This window comes from Meriones unguiculatus, chromosome 18, assembly GCF_030254825.1.
Source record: "Meriones unguiculatus strain TT.TT164.6M chromosome 18, Bangor_MerUng_6.1, whole genome shotgun sequence".
Lineage (NCBI taxonomy): Eukaryota > Metazoa > Chordata > Mammalia > Rodentia > Muridae > Meriones > Meriones unguiculatus.
Window position 1 is genome coordinate 38,369,573 of NC_083365.1, and position 20,034 is coordinate 38,389,606.

Below are 20,034 nucleotides of genomic sequence, written 5' to 3' on the forward strand. Positions count from 1 at the left end.
CACGTCCTCAAATCCTTAGCAGCGGAGCGCGCCTTGGGGGCGGAGCCAACCCGTAGAGGGCGGGGGCCTGGGCCGTCCTTCAGGCTGCCGCTCTAGCGGTGATATGCGCTTTCCGGGAGAAAGCCGGGAAGATGGCGGCCTCCTGGAGGCTTCGCTGTGACCTGCCGCTGCTACGTTACCTCCTGGGCTTCGGCAGCCGTCAAAGCCTGGGGCTGGCCAAGGGTGCTGCTGCGTGGCCTGTCGGCCGTGGAGCCAGCTGGAGGTGGTTTCACGGCACTCAGCTGCTGCAGGGTGAGTGGCTTGCGCTCTCGGCTTTTCCCTAGCTGAGCGACGGGCCTGGATCAGGGGCGTTCTTGATTGGGGACCCGCGTTTGTGAGTGTAGGTGCCGAGTCGCCCTGTTCCATTCAACCTCCCCCAGGAACGGGCCTGCTGACTTTGCCCATGGATGGTGGCAAAGGACCATCTTCAGACTTGGGAGGGCTTCCCTCGATCCCTGGCCTCCAGAGCTTTGAATGGCTTCTCTGTGACCTTGCTTTGGTTTGAGTTATTTCGATGCCACTTAGAGAGGGTCTGTTTTAAATCCCATTTTAGACCCGTATTAATTGTGTGTCGAAATCCTTTAATTTTATCATTCATCTCTAATAAAGCTGCTCATACATTTAAAGCCACTGTCACCCGTACTTATTCATTCAACGGGCCTGTCCTTATTGAGAAAACCTTAAATCTTCACTTAATGGCTCCTACGCAATATACACGACTTAATTTCTAAATCACAAGCATGGCTAGAATGTTTAAAGTAAAACATGTAGCATGAGAGCCATACAGCGTATTACTTAAGTTGTGCCTGAGTAATGATACTGGCCTCGGAAATATACCCACTGCCCTTCCATTATTTAACATGCAGTATGTAAAATGGTAGGCCTAGCATTATTCTTCCTTACATGAGTGACTGTGGGCTGGGGGTTAGGATGGGGTCAGAGAAGACATTTTTAGAAATCATTAGACACTGAAGCAATCATTTCTTACCGTCCGTCCTCTGGTGCAATAGACATTTCCCACACTTTCTGTGCTGTCTGAGGCCCAGAAAACAAAACAAATCAAAACAAAAAAAGTCAGCTTACACAGTAAAATGAGTGTGTTGAGGCTTCTAAAGAGTAGGTACTAGGGATAATTTACCTAAGTCATTTTGGGTGTAATGTTTACTAAATACCCACTGGATAATGTCTTTAACAACGTAGTGTAAAATATTTTCTCTGCTGTGTCCTCATCCTCATTTGTTAAACTTGAACCTTCCTACACTTAGCAGAAACTGTGACTCAGGTGGTGTTCAGGAATCTGTACCTCTGCCCTTGTGAGTTTTGCTGGGTCACACTTTTGAGACTCTCCACCCCGGAATATCGTGCCATGTTAAAAGCTTAGGACTGGGAAAAATACCCATGAAGGGTCCTATCATTGCTTGTGTGGTCTTTTTGACAGTGAATGCCCTAAACTCTGTATGAAGAGAAAAGAATGTGTGTGCTTACACCCCAAAATGGGTATTTTCCAAGGCTTCCTTAGAGTTGATTGCTTCTGCTTTTGGAAATTCACATAGGCAGTTTTCATCTGCTAAATCTGGTGTTTTGTCTATTCTTCATCCTCTACCACCAGACATATATCTTGAACACCTTGACTGTAAACATCTTCTGTAGAGAAGATGGTTCTGAGTTCCAAGGCAAATTGAATTGAGTAGTTTCTTACCATGGCTACCACTATCCACTTAAAGCACAAATTCATAGTCTTAAAGTTCTTGGGTTAGAAGCGTCTCACGAGGCTAAAGTCAAGGTGTCTATTGGGGAGGTAGTAGAGAATCTGTTTCCTTGTTGTTTCTTTGGTTGTTGTTTTCCAGCTACAGGCTTCTTAGATTGGTGGATTTCTAGTTGTAAAGGAATTTAAATTCAGAACGTGAATTTCTGGTAAGAGATCACATCCAAAGACCTTCTAGGTCCGTGTAATCTGGCTGGAATATAAACACATCTTTAATCTAGGAGACAGAAGCAAGCAGATCTGAATTCAAGGCCAACTTGGTATAGAGCAAGTTTCAAGTAAAGAAAAGCTTAGGTCCAGGACTTTAATTTCAAACAGTGAAGTAGAAGGGAGCACCCACATTTGAAAGTGATGTCTAATTGAGTGGAAGAAAAAGTGACAAATCAGAGAATATTTGACAGAATAGGATCCTTCCAACTCTCAGGAGAAAGGAGTATAGAGAGGAAAGGGAAGACATTTAAGGAGCAATGGAGAGAGGGGGGATGTTTTAATGTAATAGAGACTGTAATAGAGAGCCAGATTGCAAAGAAAGAGATAGGTGAAGACCAAATGAAGCAGAGAATCAGGAACCAAGAGATTAGAGCAGATTGCTGGTGTTGGAGGCCAAGCAGAGCAATTCAGGGGCTGAGAGCGAAGCCAAATTGAGTAAGTCAGCTGAGAGCAGAGTTTGAGCCAGAACAGCTGAGTTGAACCAGCTAACATAACACAAGAAAGGGTGAGTTTAAGCAGTAATTCTCAGAGGCTGAAAACATTATCTAGGCTATGTTAGATTGTATGGAGGCTAGAAGCTTCCAGGATTAGGCTTAGGTTAGCAGAGAGGCAATAAGCCTCCAAGACAACAATTGAAACAGGAGAATAGAAGTTCTTTTTATACCTAGCTCCTGTCTACCCTCCATCTCAGTAATAGCTAGTCTAGTATGAATCACATTTGTATGTCTCTTGCCACTTCTTCCTGCCTTCCTTCCATTGTAAGGATGTGAAGAAGTCTTGTTGGGCCCATTGGGGTAATGGATTTCTCCCCATCTCAAGATCAGTTGATAACAGCCTTAATCCACATTCATCTTAATCCTCTCTTGTTCCATGATATAACATATTTGTAGGTTGTGGACATTCTGGCAGAGACCTCTGGTAGGTCTCTGTAGTGTTATGCTACATATTGAGCTCAAACTTACCAACTCTCACCAATAGTCTTTTGTTTAATACACATGAACTGTTTTAGAAAACATGAATTTACAAGGTTCTTTCTTCATCTTCATGTTAAACTTTAAATATGGTTTAATAAACCTAAGCTGCTTTTTGGATAATCAGAGATTGTAGGAATTAGGTACATTTAGTGAACCCATTTCTCTTTCACATACTTAGTAGGATTTTAAATCTGTATTCATTGGTATTCACTGGCTGCCTTTCTGAGCAATGGCACAGGTTGTGTGCTTAGCACTTCTTAGAGTTTTGTTGTTTTTTTTTTTTTAACTTCTCCTAAATAAAAATTTGGCATTATTGCTATTTATTTGGGTAAAACTACAGAAGCTCAGAAAAATGAAGCCATGTAGTTGTATTGTGAGTGAACTAAACAATGCTCTGTGTCATTATGTTAAACAAATACCTTTTTTCATTCTCTCAACCGAAATGCTTAATGAGAGAGAACACTGTGTTACTTACCACTTGCCTGATTGCGTAAAGGAACAAATGTCTATCAGGTAGTGGGCACATGGTAGCCTACTTAAAGATAGTGATCTCCCAGGTAGGGCACATTCTCGGAATTCTGCCACATGGCCCAGTCAGCCATATTCAGTTCTGGACATGCAGTCCTGAATTTGTTTGACATCTTAATTTTTACAGTATTTACAGACTATTTGGGAGAGAGAAAGCAGTGAAGATAGGATTTCACTGGTATATGCAGTGAGCCCTAGGAAGTAAGTTTATGGTAATGAAGGAAGGTGTCCTTAGAAGAAGAAGCAGCACTCTTTCCAGGCTGAAGGCACAGCTGAAACCCTCAAAGCCACATGTGATAGTTACAAAATGGCACAGCATTTGGAGTTACTCTGTTGCTATGCTTTTAGAAAAGACAGGATTTGGGTTACATTTTTTTTTAATTTATTTATTCATCCATTTGGATAGGGCTGGGAGTGCCACAACATCTGTTTGGAGGTCAGAGAACAACTGTGGGAAGGACTCTGTCCTCTCTTTCCATCATATGGGTTCCACATACTTGGCTGAAAGCTCCTTTACCTATTGAGACTTGGATTTTACTAATGTATTAAGCATTACCCTAGGTATCAAGGCAGAACATTTCTTGTGTTTTGCAATCACTTCACTCACTCTTTTCATAATCCACTTGATAATCCACTTGATAATCATATTTTGGGGTCGAGGCCCTGGGAGGGTTAGAATTAGGTGACACCAGAAGAGTAGTGCTCCCATGATGGATGGCATCAATGTCTTCTTGAAAAGAACTCAAACCCACACCCAAGCTAGCATACTTGGTTACTATACCAAATCCCCTTCTGTTGTATGGCCAGAATTGGTTCATCAATCAGTTACTGACTCAAAAAGTAACAAATGAATTTACTTTCATTAAAGTCACCAACTTTAAGCTCTTCGTTGTTCACTAAAAACATACAAATGAGCCTTGGTGGGGATGTGTGTAAAAGAGTCAGGAAAGATTGGGTTAAAACAATGTCTTCTGGGCAGGAGGGGACCCCTGTACTCCTGAAGCCATAGCGGCTAAGGTTGCCTGTATAGGATCCATACAAGGTCAAGCCAGTCAACCCTCCAGCTTGCGGGTACGGGAGGAGCACTCAGGAGCTATTATCAGATGCTGGCTGCTAGGAGAGGAGAATTCTTTAGGGTTTAGTCCGTTGTAGGTTAACCTCAATCCAATGGATGGCCCCATATTTATGAGTATTTTGGGCAGCACAAATTGGACTCCATGGGCTAAAGAAAAAAAAAAAAGTGTGTCTGAAGTTGGAAGGGGGTAGAGGGTGAGGAGTGGATTAAAAGGGACATGGATCCCACCCACAGTATACCCAGTTGTTCCTGTTTCCAGGAACACCTTGGCTATTTCCTATAAAAAGTATTTGAGCTGCTTTGCAAACATTCTATAAAAATGTAAGAACAAGGAAGATGTATTTTAATACAGAAATTTCAATTGTAAATAAATGGCTAGGTGGTCTATGCATGCGGATGAGCATAGTAACGCCAGTAATTGGAAGTCTTGACTCAGGTGGAGATGTGGGTGAAGGTCACTCATACATTTAGGATCATGAGTCCACCTGTCCCACGTAAACACTGCTTTCTTTTGCTCAGACTCAAGTGGAAGAACTTTCCTCCTCATGTGAATGCCCTCTCCCAAGTCTTTCCATAGAATTGAGAGAGTCCATATGGGAAATAGTGCATTGTAAAGGTAATTGGAGAAGGATTTAGTGACATTTTTGTGAATTCAGGATACTGTTTAGAATGAGGCGCTGTTCCTATTACCTAGAGCAGAGGTCCTCAACCTCTGGGTTGAGACCCCTTTGGGGGTTGAAGAACTCTTTCATGGGGGTTACCAACACAGACATTTACATTATGATTCATAACAGTAGCAAAATTAGTTATGAAAGCTAACATGAGGAACTGTATTCAAGTGTCACAGCATTAAGGTTGAGAACCACTGGCCTAAAGGGGGGCAGTTGGGAAGACCTCTGAGTTTCTGTGTCCTACAGTAAAGGATGCCCCCACCACCTGGCGACCCCACAGGAAGCAGGGAGCTGAGGAAGGACTACCCTGACTTCACCTTTATCTCCTTTCAATTTCCTGACTGTTTTCAGCCCATTGGCTGAACTCAGTTGGAGGCCAAGTACAAGGAGGCCAGTTGAGGTAACCCACTCCATGTAGTGTGCAGGAAGATAAATCAAAGACTTACTGAGTTCTTCCCCACAGTGTGGAATAATTCAAATATATTCTCCTTACTTGGAGAAGTCAAGTATAGCTTCTTAGACTGTATCTGTGGAGCAGTAAGCAGAGGGCTTTACTCTGCAGCCCAGGCTGACCTTGAACTGAAGATGTCTATCAGATATTCAGTCAAGATTTATTCTGTATGTAAAAATAAACACGCACAGCATCTTCTATAGAAAATCGCTTTTGTCTTTAATAAATGATGAAATTGTATACCTATTTTAAAATAGATATCTTTATAATTGTGTGTGTTTTGAGCACATGTACATGTGGAGGTCAGAGGGTAACCTCAGAGTCATGCCTCATACTCCTTCTGTCTTTATGTCTGAGACAGGGTCTGACCGGCCCAGAATGTCTCTGAGTAGGCTAGACCACTGGAGTGGTCTTATAGGGGTCTGCCTCGGGGTCCCTTCACTCTATTGCTGGCACCACAAGCATGCCCCATGGCACCTGACTCTTGTTTTTGTTTATTTTTTTCTTTTTAATTATTTCCTTTATGTTTAGATCATAATATAATCCATAGTTTTCTTCCATTTCCTTCAAGTCCTCCCATATACCCCTCCCTTCTCTCGTTCAAATTCAGTCTCTGTTTTCATTAATTGTTGGTGTGTGTTGTATTATATTTTACTGTATTTTATACATATATAACATGTGTGTATATATAATATGCATTCACATATATATATATTCCTAAATATATCCTTAGTTTGTTTAATGTTATTTGTATGTTATGATCTCAGTGCTGACCATTTGGTAGAGGATAAACAGCTGATGTGCCCTGGCCTTCCCCTTCCTCAGCATTCCTTAGTTGTCTGTAGTTCTTTGTGTACGGTTGAGGTTTCATGGTCTTCCCCTCCTCCACTTTGGCATGTCTGTGGTCCTGTTCAGTTCTTCTTTAGCCAGTCATGTTGGCGAGACTTTATGGGTGTAGCTCCTTATGGGTGTAGATGTAATCTTCCAGCCAAACTCCTGACCCTGTGGCTCTTATGGTCTTTCTGCCCCTTTTCTGAAATGTTCTCTGAGCCTTAGATGGGGGACTTGTTTTGTAGGTATATCCACTGGGACTGGGCACCAAGTCTGTGCATTTTGATTGGTTGTGGTTTTCTGTGGTGGTTTCCATCTGTAGCAAAGAGAAGTTTCCTTGATGAGGGTTGAGAACTGCACTTACTTAACAAATACATTTAGTAATGTGGTTGTTGTAGGTTCTCCTTCAAGATCCATGACATCACTAGCCCTGGGTAATTGGCTAAGTTTCTAGTACCAGGCATGATTTTTCTCTCGCTGAGTAGGTCTTAAGTCCAATTGGGAAGCTGTTGGTTACTCTAATATGCATGTATGAGATATGCATGCCGCCACTGCACCCTTAGTGTTAATGTGCCACGCTAGTTATTTATTGCTGTGGTTTGTAGGTGGCATAGCTGGATAGGACTAGTGGTTGCTTCCCTTCTTTGGAAGCTTGCATGGCACCTTTTTGGTCCTCGTACTCAGGGAGGAGCCTTTTGGGTCAGTTCCAGCTCAGGGGCTCCTGGGCTGTTTCTAAAGTACATGGTATCTTCAGCAATAGGGACTTGCCTTCCACCCCTGGGGAGGGGGGGGTGCCAGAGGAGGGTCCAAGGGCCATAGCAATAGTCTCTAATGTTGTGGCAGTCTCCTGGACAGCCCTGACCAACAACTCAAGAGGGCTTCTCATACCTGGTATTAGATTTTTGTTAGGTGTTCTTTGGCTCTTGGATTGAGCTTTGTCAGGCCAGAGGAGAAAACTTTATTTAAGTGAGATAAGTATTTTTACACAGACTACAGACTTCTGTGTTTATGGGATGGATTTAGGGTTTTTCATTTGTTTGTTTGTTTTGTTTTATTTTTTAATTTTTATTTTTTGTAGGCTAGTTAATAGCATGGTTTCTTCTCACCATGATAGTCTTATATCTACCCTCTGAACTGTAATCAAGCCTTTAACTAAATACTTTCTTTTATAAGTTGTCTTGGTCATGGTGTCTCTCCTAGCAATTGAAAAGTAACTAAGACATCTAGCTATTGTGAATACAGCAGCAACAGCATGGCCTAACAACATCTGTGGGATATAGGATGTTGCGTCCCTTGGGCGTATGCCAAGGAGTGATATAGCTGGAATTATATGGTAAATTTATTTTTAGCTTTTTGAGAATTCACCACATTGATTTCCATAGTGGCTGTACCAGTTTGCAGTCCCACTAACAATGAGAGTTCCCTTTTCACCACACCTTCTCCAGCATTTGTCGTTGGTTGTTCTGTTGATCTTTACCATTGCAGTTGGTAAAATGACATCTCAAAGTTGTTTTGATTTGCATCTCTTAATTCCTAGGAGCAATGAGCATTTTTTTTTCTGAGATATTTCTTAGGGATCTCTTTTAACATTTCTTTTCTTTTGAGAAGTCCGAGTTCAGGTCCCAGGCCTCTTTTTGAAATAGGTCTTTTTTGTTGTTGTTGTTAATTCTTTGTTTATTTTTAGTTCATATATATTCATCATCATTTAGTTCAATATATATTATATATTTAGTTCATTATATATTAGTCCTCTGTCAGATGTGTAGCTGGCAAAGATTCTCTCCCATTCTCTGGGCTTCCTCTTCACTTGATTTGTTTCTTCAGCTGTTTAGTTTTATGAAAATCCATTTGTCAGTTGTTGGCCTTAATTCTTGGGCAAATAGAATCTTATTCAGGAAGTCCTTCCCTACACTTGTATCACATAAGGCACTGCCTGAGCTTTCTTCTATCAATTGCAGTGTTTCACGTTTCATAGTTAGGTCTCTGGTCCATTTGGAGTTAAGTTTTTGTCCAAGGTGTTAGATAAGGCTCTAATTTCATTCTTCTGCATATGGACATCTGGTTTTCCCAGCACCATTTGTTGAAGATGCTTTCTTTATGTTTTCTTTCCTCTATGTTTTTGGCATCTTCGTCAGACATTAAAAGGCTGGATTACATGTGCTTGTGTGGGGGTCTTCCATATTGGTCTGCATATCTCTTTGTGCTGGTGCATTGTTTTTATTACTATGGCTGTGTAATATTCAGATCTGGAATGATGATCCTGCTAGCATTCTTCTTTTTGTTCAGGATGGTTTTGTCTATCTCAGGTCTTTTGTGATTCCATATGAATTTTAGGATAGTTTTATCTATTTCTGTGAAAAATGAGATGGTGATGTTGATTGGGATTGTATTGAATCTGTAAGTAGCTTGTAGTAAAATGGTCATTTTCACAATATTAATTTTGTCAATCCATGAGTATGGGATGTCTTTCATTTTTCTAGTGTCTTCTCAATTTCTTTAGAGGTTTAAAGTGTTCATTGTAGGGGTCTTTCATTTCCTTGGTTAGATTTATTCCTATTTTATTTATTTGAGGCTTATGTGAATGGGAGTGTGTCCATGATCTTTTTCTCTGTATGTTTGTGGTTGGTGTATAGAAAAGCTTTTGATTTGTGCAAGCTGGTTCTGTATCCTGCCACATTGCTGAATTAGATTGTTTCTAGAGGTGTTCTGGATGTTTTGGGATCTCTAATGTGTAGTATCATGTCATCTGCAGATAGGGATAGTTTGATTTCTTCTTTTCCTATTTCTATTACTTTAATTTCCTTCTCTTGCCTTATTATTCTGGCTACTACTTCAAACATAATGTTGAAAAGGAGTGGGGAGAGTGACATCCCTGTCTCATTCTTGACTTTGAAGCAGAACTGCCTCAAACTTTTTTCCTTTCAGGATGATGTTAGCTATGAGTTTCTCATATATAGCTTTTGTTATATTGAAGTATATTCCCTTTTGTTCTGCATTCTATTAATACTTTTATCATGAAGGCATATTGGATTTTGTTAAGAGCTTTTTCTGTGCTTATTGAGGTGATCATGTGATTTTTGTCTTTAAGTCCATTTATGTGGTTTATTATGTTCATTGACTTGCATTCATTGAGTCATCCCTGCATTTCAGGGATAAAGCCAATTTGATTATGGTGAATGCTCTTTTTTATGTATGTTTGTATTCTGTTTGTAATTATTTTATCAAGCATTTTTGAGTCTTTTTATCAGGGATATTGGCCTATAGTTTTCTTTTTGTTGCTGTGTCTTTACCTAGTTTTGATATTAGAATGACACTGACTTTATAGGAGTTTAAGAGTACTCCTTTTGTGGCTATTTTTTGAATAGTTTAAGAAGGACTGTTTGTAGATTTTCTTTGAGTACCTAGTAGAATTTTGCTGTGAATTCATCTGCCCCTGCTCCCCCCCTTTTTTAAACTGGAGGTTTGTTGTTCTAGTATTATTATTATTGTTATTATTATTATCATCATCACTATTGGAATCTCCTCATTTGAATTTGTTATGTGTGTCTGTTTAGGTTGTTGACTTCTTGGTTTAATTTTTGTGGTTTGGCTAAATCCAGAAATTTATCCATTTCTTTAAGGTATTCCAGCTTTTTGGAGTACAGGTTTTTTAAGTATTTCCTTGTAATATTCTGAAAATTTCTTTGTTTATTGTAATGTTTTCCTGCTTAATTCTGTTAATTTAAGTGTTTTCTTTCTTTCTTTTGCTTAGTTGGGCCAAAGGTCTGTCAATCTTGTTTATCTTCTCAAAGAATCAACTTTTTGATTCATTGATTCTTTGTAGTATTTTATTGGTTGGTTCTATGTCACTGATTGCTGGATGCAGATGATCTGGCTTACACCTGAGATCTTCCGGAGATCTGAACTCAGGTCCTCATGTTTTAATGGTCCAGCACTGTGCCATCTCCTCAGCCCTTCTTTTGATTTATTATCAATAAATGTTTGGCTTATATGCTTTTTTGGGGGGAGACATGGTCTCCTGTCCCTCAAGGTAACCCCAACTCTCAGTGCACCCTGTAGCTGAGGATAACCTTTAACTCCTGGGACATAGGCAGTGCACCACCATGCCCAATGCTGATTAATATACTTAGTTTATAAATGTATAAAATATCCCTGGGGTTTCATTAAAGTTTCTCAAATGCAAGGGGCCTGTGAATGAGAAAAAAATTAAGAACCCCTGCTGTGGAAGTCTATGAAGCCATCCCAAAGCACTGCTGTAGCTTAAAGATCCCTTCCACTTTGCACCACTCTGCAGACTACCCCTTAGCTAACAGTGCTTGCCATGTGTGTTTCTTTGCATAAGTGTTTACTTTATCTTCAGTCTCTGTTCTTCCCCTTGCCTTGCTTTGTCTGCCTAACACAGATTTTTTTTTTTTTTTTAATTTTGTTATGCCACAGGAAAGCATGTAGGGTAAAATTTATCATTTTAACTACTGAAGTTGTGTTTTGGTGCATTGACATTGTCATGTAGCTGTCATTACCACTTGTCCCTAGAACATATTTGTCATCCCATTCTGAAGCTGTCCATTAAGCCATAGCTCTCTACCCTGCTTTCTCCAGCACTTGGTAGTGGCTCATGCTCTCTCTCTCTCTCTCTCTCTCTCTCTCTCTTTCTCTCTCTCTGGACCTTATAAGTGGGGTTAATCCTTTTTCACATTATGTAATGTTTTCAGGCGTCACCTCTGTTGTCGCAGGTATTTGAGTCACCATGTTATGACTGCGCCGTTTCAGACATGTTGGTCCATTCTTGTGTTGGCTTTACCTGTGGGCTGCTTTCAGTTGGAAGTATGGGTGGGCACTTATTTGCAAGACTGTATTCAATCTTAGATGATATGCTGAGAAGCGAATTGCTGCATCCTATGGTAATTCTTTGAGTACTTTTTTTGAGTAATTACCATGTTATATTCCACACTGATTATACTATTTTACATTTTCCCAACACTGCACAGGATGCTAATGTTTTCCGCATTGTATTTTGCTTTTTTTTTTTTTTAACAGTTCTCCATCTTGACAGATATTAAATGGTAATGGCTTTGTAGTTGTTTTGCATGTTGATGAATTCTAGTTCTCTGCTCCCATGGTACTTTTTACTATAATCAACTACTTGGATATTTATGTTTCCATCTGAAGTATATATAATATTTTTGAGGTCAAAATTCTGGTTTTGCCTCAGTCTAGGCTGGTGAAACAAACCACTTCATAGGCAATTGTCAAACTCCTAATTTGGCTTTTAGCTCTGGTAGCCAGTAGTATGATGGCATTGAAGGTAAAACCTTTGCCAGTGATTTTAATGAGCGATGTAGTTAGCATAGAGGTGAAATACAGCAGACATCAGAGTTAATGTAGCTTGGCTGAGAGAATATGGCTGGTTGAGGGGGAGAGTTTAGGCTGGGAAGGTGAAAGACACCTGTGACTCTATCTCTCATGAATCCAGGGAGGAATTGTGATGGTCTAGAGTAATCGTTGGGTGTTTATGCAGTGAATGCATCTTCTAAGTTCCTATCCAAAATGTGCTGCATGTCAGTAGTGAGCAGTTGAGACCTAGTCCTCTTCAGAGCCCATCGTAAGGACTTTGTATGTATTGGCATGTCTCTATAAAAGTCTGTGTTGTGACTATACAGAAGAGAGAGCAGGAGAGGAGTAAGGCAACTTAACAACTGATGGAGCTATGATTTGACCCAGGTAGTTTAGTCCTACGTTCTAGTCTTGTTGCTTTTAAAAATCAAGTATTTTATTAATATGTATATACTTGTTACATAAGAAAACATTTCATGTAGTAGAGTAATACATACGCATAATTTTTGCCCAAATACCCATAGAGGCATATAACCCTAAAGTAGAGCTCTGCCCTGTGTCTCCCACTTTTCCAGTAGTCTTCCTGAAAAACTACGTTTTTGACTCTCAGCGTTCTTCTGGCACTAGCCAGTCCTCTTACTTGCACTGGACTTATCTGTGGATGACTTCTGGTCAATAGAGTCCTCTCTTTTTACTACTTGGTATAGTTATTTTGTATTCTCAAGTTTATTTCATAGACACTGCTTGTACTAAACACATACTGTGCCCCAGAGGACCATGATCATGTCATATTTTAATAGCTTGTTACCTTTGTTTTGTATTTCCTGCAGGAATTGCTGTCCTGCAAGACTTTTTGACTCTACAAATGTATTATCAGTCACATGAACAAATGTTTCAGAATACCCTCCAGAGAAGAGTCTCTGGTATGCTGTCAAATGGGATGGGGTTGTTACCTAGCACTGGGCTGAGACACCTGGGTGCCCAGCTCCTCCCTGCTCACCTGGCTTGTCCCTGGTGTAAGCTTTGTAGGGTGTCTTTAGTCAATTTTTAGGCAGTTGTTTACTTTCCTGCTTCCAAAGTTTCGTGCCATTGTTCTCCATTTTCAAAATGATAACAACAAGGGCGTTCCCCCTCCATTAGATAAGCTGGGAGAGGAAATGAGATTCCATAAATTTAATCCAAATCTTACTTTAAAGGGAATAATTAAAAATACCTGTAATCATTAGTCATCAGGGAAATGCAAATCAAAACGACCCTAAGATTTCACCTTACACCCATCAGAATGACTAAGATCAAAAACTCAAGTGACTACACATGCTGGAAGGGATATGGTGAAATGGGAACCCTCCTCCACTGCTGGTGGGAATGTAAACTTGTACAATCACTCTGGAAATCAATCTGGTGCTTCCTCAGACAACTGGGAATAGTGCTTCCTCAAGATCCAGCTATACCACTCCTAGGCATATACCCAAAAGAGGCTCAAGTACACAATAAGGACATTTGCTCAACCATGTTTGTAGCAGCTTTATTTGTAATAGCCAGAACCTGGAAACAACCCATATGTCCCTCAACGGAGGAGTGGATACAGAAATTGTGGTACATCTACACAATGGAATATTACTCAGCAATAAAAAACAAGGATATCATGAAATTTGCATGTAAATGGTGGGAACTGGAAAAGATCATCTTGAGTGAGCTATCCTAGGATCAGAAAGACACACAAGGTATATACTCACTCATAAGTGGATATTAGACATATAGGTTAAACCTACTAAAATCTGTACACTTAAGAAACTAATAAAGAGGGAGGACTCTTGCTAAAATGCTTAATTCCTATCTAGAAAGGCAAAGAGGATGGGCATCAGAAGGAGAACAGAGGGAACAAGTCAGGAGCCTGCCACAGAGGACCTCTGAAAGGCTCTGCCCTGCGGACAATCAGTGCAGATGTAGAGACTTATGGGCAACCTTTGGGCAGAGTACAGGGAATCTTATGAAATAAGTGGGAAACAGTAAGATAAGGAGAGCAACAGAACCAAAAAATCTGAGCACAGGGATCTTTCCTAAGACTGATAATCCAACCAAGGACCATGCATGGAGATAACCTAGAACTCCTGCACAGATATAGCCCATGGCAGTTCAGTGTCCAAGTGGGTTCCATAGTAATAGGAGCAGGGACTGTCTCTAACATGAACTGATTGGCCTACTCTTTGATCACCTCCCCCTTACAGGGGAGTAGCCTTACCAGGCCACAGAAGATGACAATGCAGCCATTCCTGTTGAGACCTAACAGACTAGGATCAGAAGGAAGGAGAGGAGGACCTCCCCTATCAGTGGACTTGGGGAGGGGCATGCATGCAGAGGGAAGAGGAAAGGAGGGATTGGGAGGGGAGGAGGGAGGGAGCTACAAGGGGGATACAAAGTGAATAAAGTATAATTAATAAATAATTTTTAAAAATGAAAAAAAAATACCGTGTAAGAGCTGGGCATGGTGGTGCACTCAGGGTGGCAGAGGCAGGTAGATCTCTGTGAATTTGAGGCCAGCCTGTTCTACAAAAGTGAGTCCAGGATAGCCAGGGCTACACAGAGAAGCCCTGTCTCAGAAAACAAAACAACACACACACACAAACCTGTAATAGAACAGAAAAGCTGTTGTCATTTTGGGTGCATTGGTTTAGTCTTTGCTCATGTGCAAACATGAGTTGGCAGCAAGGGAAGATAATGTATTACTATTGTCTTTGGGATGTTTGTAAGCATGTCAGGCAAGGCCTGTAGTGGCTGTTTTCACACGTAGTGTGTATATTTGTTTCTGTCACAGGCCATAGACGTCTCAGTCTATTTTACCAACACCACGACAAAATAGCGTTGTACAAAGAGAGCTGGGAAACAGTCATTTATTTTAGAGCGACACTGAAATTGCCTTTATTCATTGCAGCGGTCTTACTATAGTCTGTGGCCTGGTGCTAGGTTTAAATCACCTGCCCTTCATTCTGCTATATTCCGTTCAGCCTGCAGATGGCAGGATTGCTTTATTTGTACAGCAATTTTTAACAATGCATTTTATCAGTGGGTTCCTGCATTGGCACGAAGAAAGTATTGGGCAATTTACTTTTGTCTTTGTCTATTCATTTTGGTGGTTTTTTTTTTTTTTTTTTTGTGTGTGTGTGTGTGCGCGCGCTTAGGTTACAGTTTAGTAAATGGGCTAGAGTGTGCTACTTGGCTGTACCTGTGCCATATGTAAACTGCCCAATGTTCTTAATTACTTTTGTTATTGTAATGGAGCTTAGATCTGCTTCATATTAATACCACAAAGCAATTGGTTCTGCATTTGTATTTCAAGTTTCTTTATTTTAATTTCTGTCACCCAGTGACCTTTCAGAATTCCTGTATATTATGAATTGAAATCATCGCTATAATTGGCTTTGCTGAACTAGTAGTTTCATTGCCAAGACAAAAATATACATTTGAGAAAATAAATTACACTGAGATTATTTTGTCACATTTAAAAGTCAGAATTTTGCTGTAGGAGAATTAACAGATTTGAAGGACTATAGTTACTTCAGTTTGGTGATAGATTGTTCTTACAGCTTCTATTGTACATCAGACAACAGCATTCCAAGATGTTGTCATTTCTTATGAGAAAAAAGCACTTGTTCTTATGAGACAGAAAGACAGTAAATTAGTTTAATGGTTTGTGAGACATTTACTCTTAAAAGTTAGTGTTTCAAAATAAAATACTAGAAACATACAACACAGTAGTCTTAACATTTTTAATGATTTATAACTTCTGTATATTGCCTCACTTGCCAACCACTCAGAAATAATCTAACTGGTTAATAAAAAGGAACAAGCAGTGAACCATTAAATTCTAGCAAAATATTAAATTTGTTCAAGTATTATTTTAAATAAACTTGTATAACCAGTTGAGCAGAAACCTGACTTCTTTTATTCTCATATTTCTTCTGTTCTTGCTGATAGCTAGGCAAGTCGGTATTAGTAGGAAATAGTTGGTGCACATTTCACAGCCTTCTCAGTTTGGCAAGAGTAGTGGAATGTGAAGCATATTGGAATGAAGAGGGAGGCCATAAATAATCCTAATGAAAATTAAATAGCATAGGTGCAGCTTAATCCCATCCAGGGAGCTAAAGAAGCATGTACCATTTTCATAGTATTAATAGCAGTCAGAAAGGGCAAATAGTAGTTCTGTGTAGGCCTGTACCTAAAGCCTAGTTTATGATTATAGAGTTACTTTCCCCATTAGGAAAAAAAGAAGACACACACACACACACACACACACACGTTTGGGAAAGAAGTATATAATGTTCCAATTTAAAGATGACCTGTTAGGATAAAACACGCACCCTTGTTAATAAATGAATGCTCATGGTTTGAAATGGCATTTCTAGCAAGAAGGTCTGTGGAGTAATCAGCATATATGACACATTTTACTCTCTGTAATAAGCCAGCACAATCAGTCAAGACACAGCACTGAATAATGGCAACATCTAAAACATCTTTGTTTGGTTTTTGTCACCTTCAAGGAGAGTAAGGAGAGTGATCTACTGTAGGAATTTTACATTTTATTGTCATCATTCAGGAAAGCAATTCCAGTTCACCCATAAAAGGTGACTGTGTGAAGAATGGTTATGATTTCTTTTTTTACTTTTAAAATAAAAATTTTGGAGTTCTTGATGTTGTACTTTGGAAAATAATGCTTAATAAATACAGACATTTCATGATGTAGTCTTTAATGTCAGGAGTAATGGAAATGTGAAGGTCTCTTGGGTGAGAGATTATTATAGGAGATAAATAATGAGTCGTATGATGGCATCTGAGCCAAGAGTAAAAATACTGGAGAGTCTCTGTTTTGAGAGAAGTGATTTAATATTTGTCATAAATTGGGGTATGATTGTGGGAGCACTGTGTCCTTTTATTTCACCTCTCTGAAGTAGAATTCTGTTTGGCAGATTAATATATGTATGATCATGACATATTCTTTCCCATTATGCCAGGCTTGAGCTTTTTAATAAGAGCAGTGTAGTAAGACTTTTTTAAAAGCTATGCTTTTTAGAGAGAGGCTTACTTCTTACCATGATGCTGTTTAGAAGTAAGGGTGTTTTTACCTTTTTATTTTTCCAAGTATAATTGTCCCTATGAGTTTAAAAAATAGATGGTTAGAGTTGAATTTGATAAACATTCTTTTGTTTGTTTAGGAAGCTGTGAAAAATGTAATCAACATCCAACATAATCAGAGATTTAAAAGCTCATTTTATTACTTCAAAATGCATTTCATGTATTAAGTATTGCTCACTTGCTGAAATTTTTCATAACTGCAAGTGTATAATCATTACAATTTGGAATTATACTTGCATTACTTCAATAGGTTTGCATTCATACACACATGTATGTGTCCTTTCTCAACGGATTGTGAGGGAGAGAGAGAGAATTTTCTCTATGTAAGCTCCACACTCCTACTTTCTAGTGGACTTGCGGTTTTGATGGTCCCCTAATAGATAACCGTATTTTGAGGTGGAACATAGACCTTTGCATTGTTTCTACCTATCTAGAATCCTGATATGCTGCTTTTAGTGCATAAATAATTGTTTTACTAAGAAAAAGACATTTTAGAGCTGTTTTGTAGTTGTGATTTGCATCTCAACTACAGTTCACTTGGAAATTAAATGAAATTATTGGTGATAGTTAATTAAAGCCAAAGTGGACAAGAACTGAATGGCATGTGCTCCCGGTCTCTTATCAATAACTATGCTTTAATAATAAATTGGGAGGTAGGAGACCCATTGAATATTTTCCCTCATTTTTTAGATTAATTTTTTCTTTATTTTATTTTCTGTGTATGGGAGTTCTAACTGCATGTCTGTCTGTTTACCACATGTATGCCTGGATCCACAGAGGCCAGAGGAGATCATCAAATACCCTAGAACCAGAGTTACAGATGGTTATATGATGTCATGTGGGTTCTGGTACTTGGACTAAGGTCCTCTGGAAGAGCAGCAGGTGCTCTTAACCACTAAGCTAGGTCTAGCCATATATATCCATCCTCTATTTCTCATACACTTGAAATTAGCTGCTTCCTACTGCATTTGAAATACTCATCATCATTTGTGAAAGTGCTTTTTATTTAATACTATAGTTCTGTATGCTCAAGGTAAAGGTTTATTAGTTATTTTATTAGACTTAGGAAGAATGCTCAAGATAATATGTCTGCTTTGCTGTGGTCTTGGCTGCCAATAACCAGTGGTTAAATGATGATTTGCTTTAAGCGGTATTAAGGGTCAACGTACCTTACCATAGGAGGTGGAAGCCGTGAGTTAGGCAGGAAGACTGAACTCTCTCACTATGAGCTGCAGTCTTCTCATTGAAAATGGGGATTCTGATAGGAAGTGTGGTTTAGACTCATCATTGGGCTATTATGAGTGGCCACTCTGCTTTTCCAGCCTTTAAGACTGATGCCTGTTGAAAGTCAGGTGTTTGGAGATTAGATGAGTAGGTAGAGTCTAAACACTGATGGCTTTGTTGGAATAGGGAATGTCTTAATATTTGAGGATATCTGTGGTTGGACTTCCCAGTCCAGCCCTGTATTTGGGCATTTTGGTTTCAGGCAGGAGGTTGTGTGTAAAAATTGCTGCCTCAAGCCTACAGAGCTCCAGTGATTAGAATAGAAAGCTATGTACTTGTGGACCTGCCTTTGAAGGTAGATTAACACACAGCCCATGGAAGACCTGGGAGAAAACACACAATTTCTACAGACAGAAAATTATTCAAAAACAAAAAAAAAAAAAAAAAAATGAGGACATGGCTCCTTATGCTTTCCCCAGTTTCTCAGAGAGGAATGGAGCACAGACAGAAGAATTCCTGGCTATGTACATTTGTAAGGACTTAAAATGCTTTACAATGAAGCCATAGGCATTCTCCATTTGAAACTATAACATTCATGTTAAATCCTCTTGCTTTTAACCCTATAACATTAACAGAGAAAAAGAAACTGTAGTCCATCCTCTTCATGTTTAGAATGTGTGGCCTGTGCTGCAGTCTTTTGAGAGTTCATCTGGACAGAAGACATCTGTGGAAGCCTTCTGGGATGGCATTTACTGCTATGGTATTTGCTGGAATAACTTAAAAGTCACATAAGCAGTGAAGACTCTTGGAAAAGTCCTGGGTGGTATAAGTGTCTCCTTTAGTTTTCTAAAGAGAGCCATTTCCCAACCGCTCCATTGAGATGTCTCATGGGACAAGGGGTCCTAGGTTGTCCTGCCCAGTCACTCTTGGCTGATGCTCCTGTTCATTCCTACTTGCAAGAACAGTTGTAGAACGAATAGCATAGGATTAGAAGCAACTAAAGCAACCAGGTTCTTAATGTCTGATCTCGAATATCTTGCTGTAGGACATTAGAACCCTGTTTTCATTTTTGTGTCATGTCTTTTGGTCATGAAAAAGAAGCTGAAAATATCCTAAATATTTAAGGATTTTTTAAAAGTTTTGTTTTTTTCATAGTTGACTTCTTTTCCAACTTGCAATACACTTGAGTGTGTGCTTTTTCAACAGGTACATCTTGTGTGTGTGTGTGTGTGTATTTTTCTGTGTATGTTTGGTTAATCCTTTCTTTTTCAATTGCAGCGGATCCTATTAAGATCCTAATGCCATCTCTGTCTCCTACAATGGAACAAGGGAACATTGTGAAATGGCTGAAAAAGGAAGGTGAGCAACTGTGTTCCTGACATCTTCCTTGCTTGTTTATTTGATTGTTTTGTTCCCATTGCATCATGTATTTTACATAATTCATAATATAAAGGATGCAAATATCTTTCTTTGCTGGTTGGTGTAAATTTGTGTAAATAAAAACTTCCCATATTGGGCCAATAGAGTTTGCTGGGTTAAACCATGTCTTTTCACTGTCACAAAATGGTGAACTTTTCAAGGCTTTTCCTTACAACATTTAGTTCTTTTTGTGGCTTTTGGTTTCCAAATCATTGTCATGATGCTTAACTTGGAACCTTATTGTGCTTGTATGTGTCTGCTTGCTTTCCCGGAACCAGGGAGGTTGGGACGTGCTTTCATTAGCAAGGACAAACAAATAAGAATAGAAGGAAAACTCCTAAAAAAGAAATAGCAAAAACAGTGGAGGGCTATGGTTTACTAGT

At 39.4% G+C, this 20,034-nt stretch overlaps 1 protein-coding gene across 2 annotated transcripts in view; it reads left to right on the forward strand.

Moving 5' to 3' along the window:
• Positions 1–78: 78 nt before the first annotated feature.
• The window catches only part of Pdhx (pyruvate dehydrogenase complex component X), a 57,879-nt gene continuing 37,923 nt past the window's right edge, over positions 79–20,034 (forward strand). The window contains exons 1-2 of one of the 2 annotated variants that reach the window (XM_021656493.2): positions 80–291; positions 19,511–19,591. In XM_021656493.2, coding sequence (XP_021512168.1) covers positions 132–291; positions 19,511–19,591 — 241 coding nt within the window. In that variant the 5' untranslated portion in view covers positions 80–131. Of the gene's footprint in view, positions 292–19,510; positions 19,592–20,034 lie in introns of both variants that reach the window. The other variant, XM_060372000.1, reaches the window with a different exon arrangement.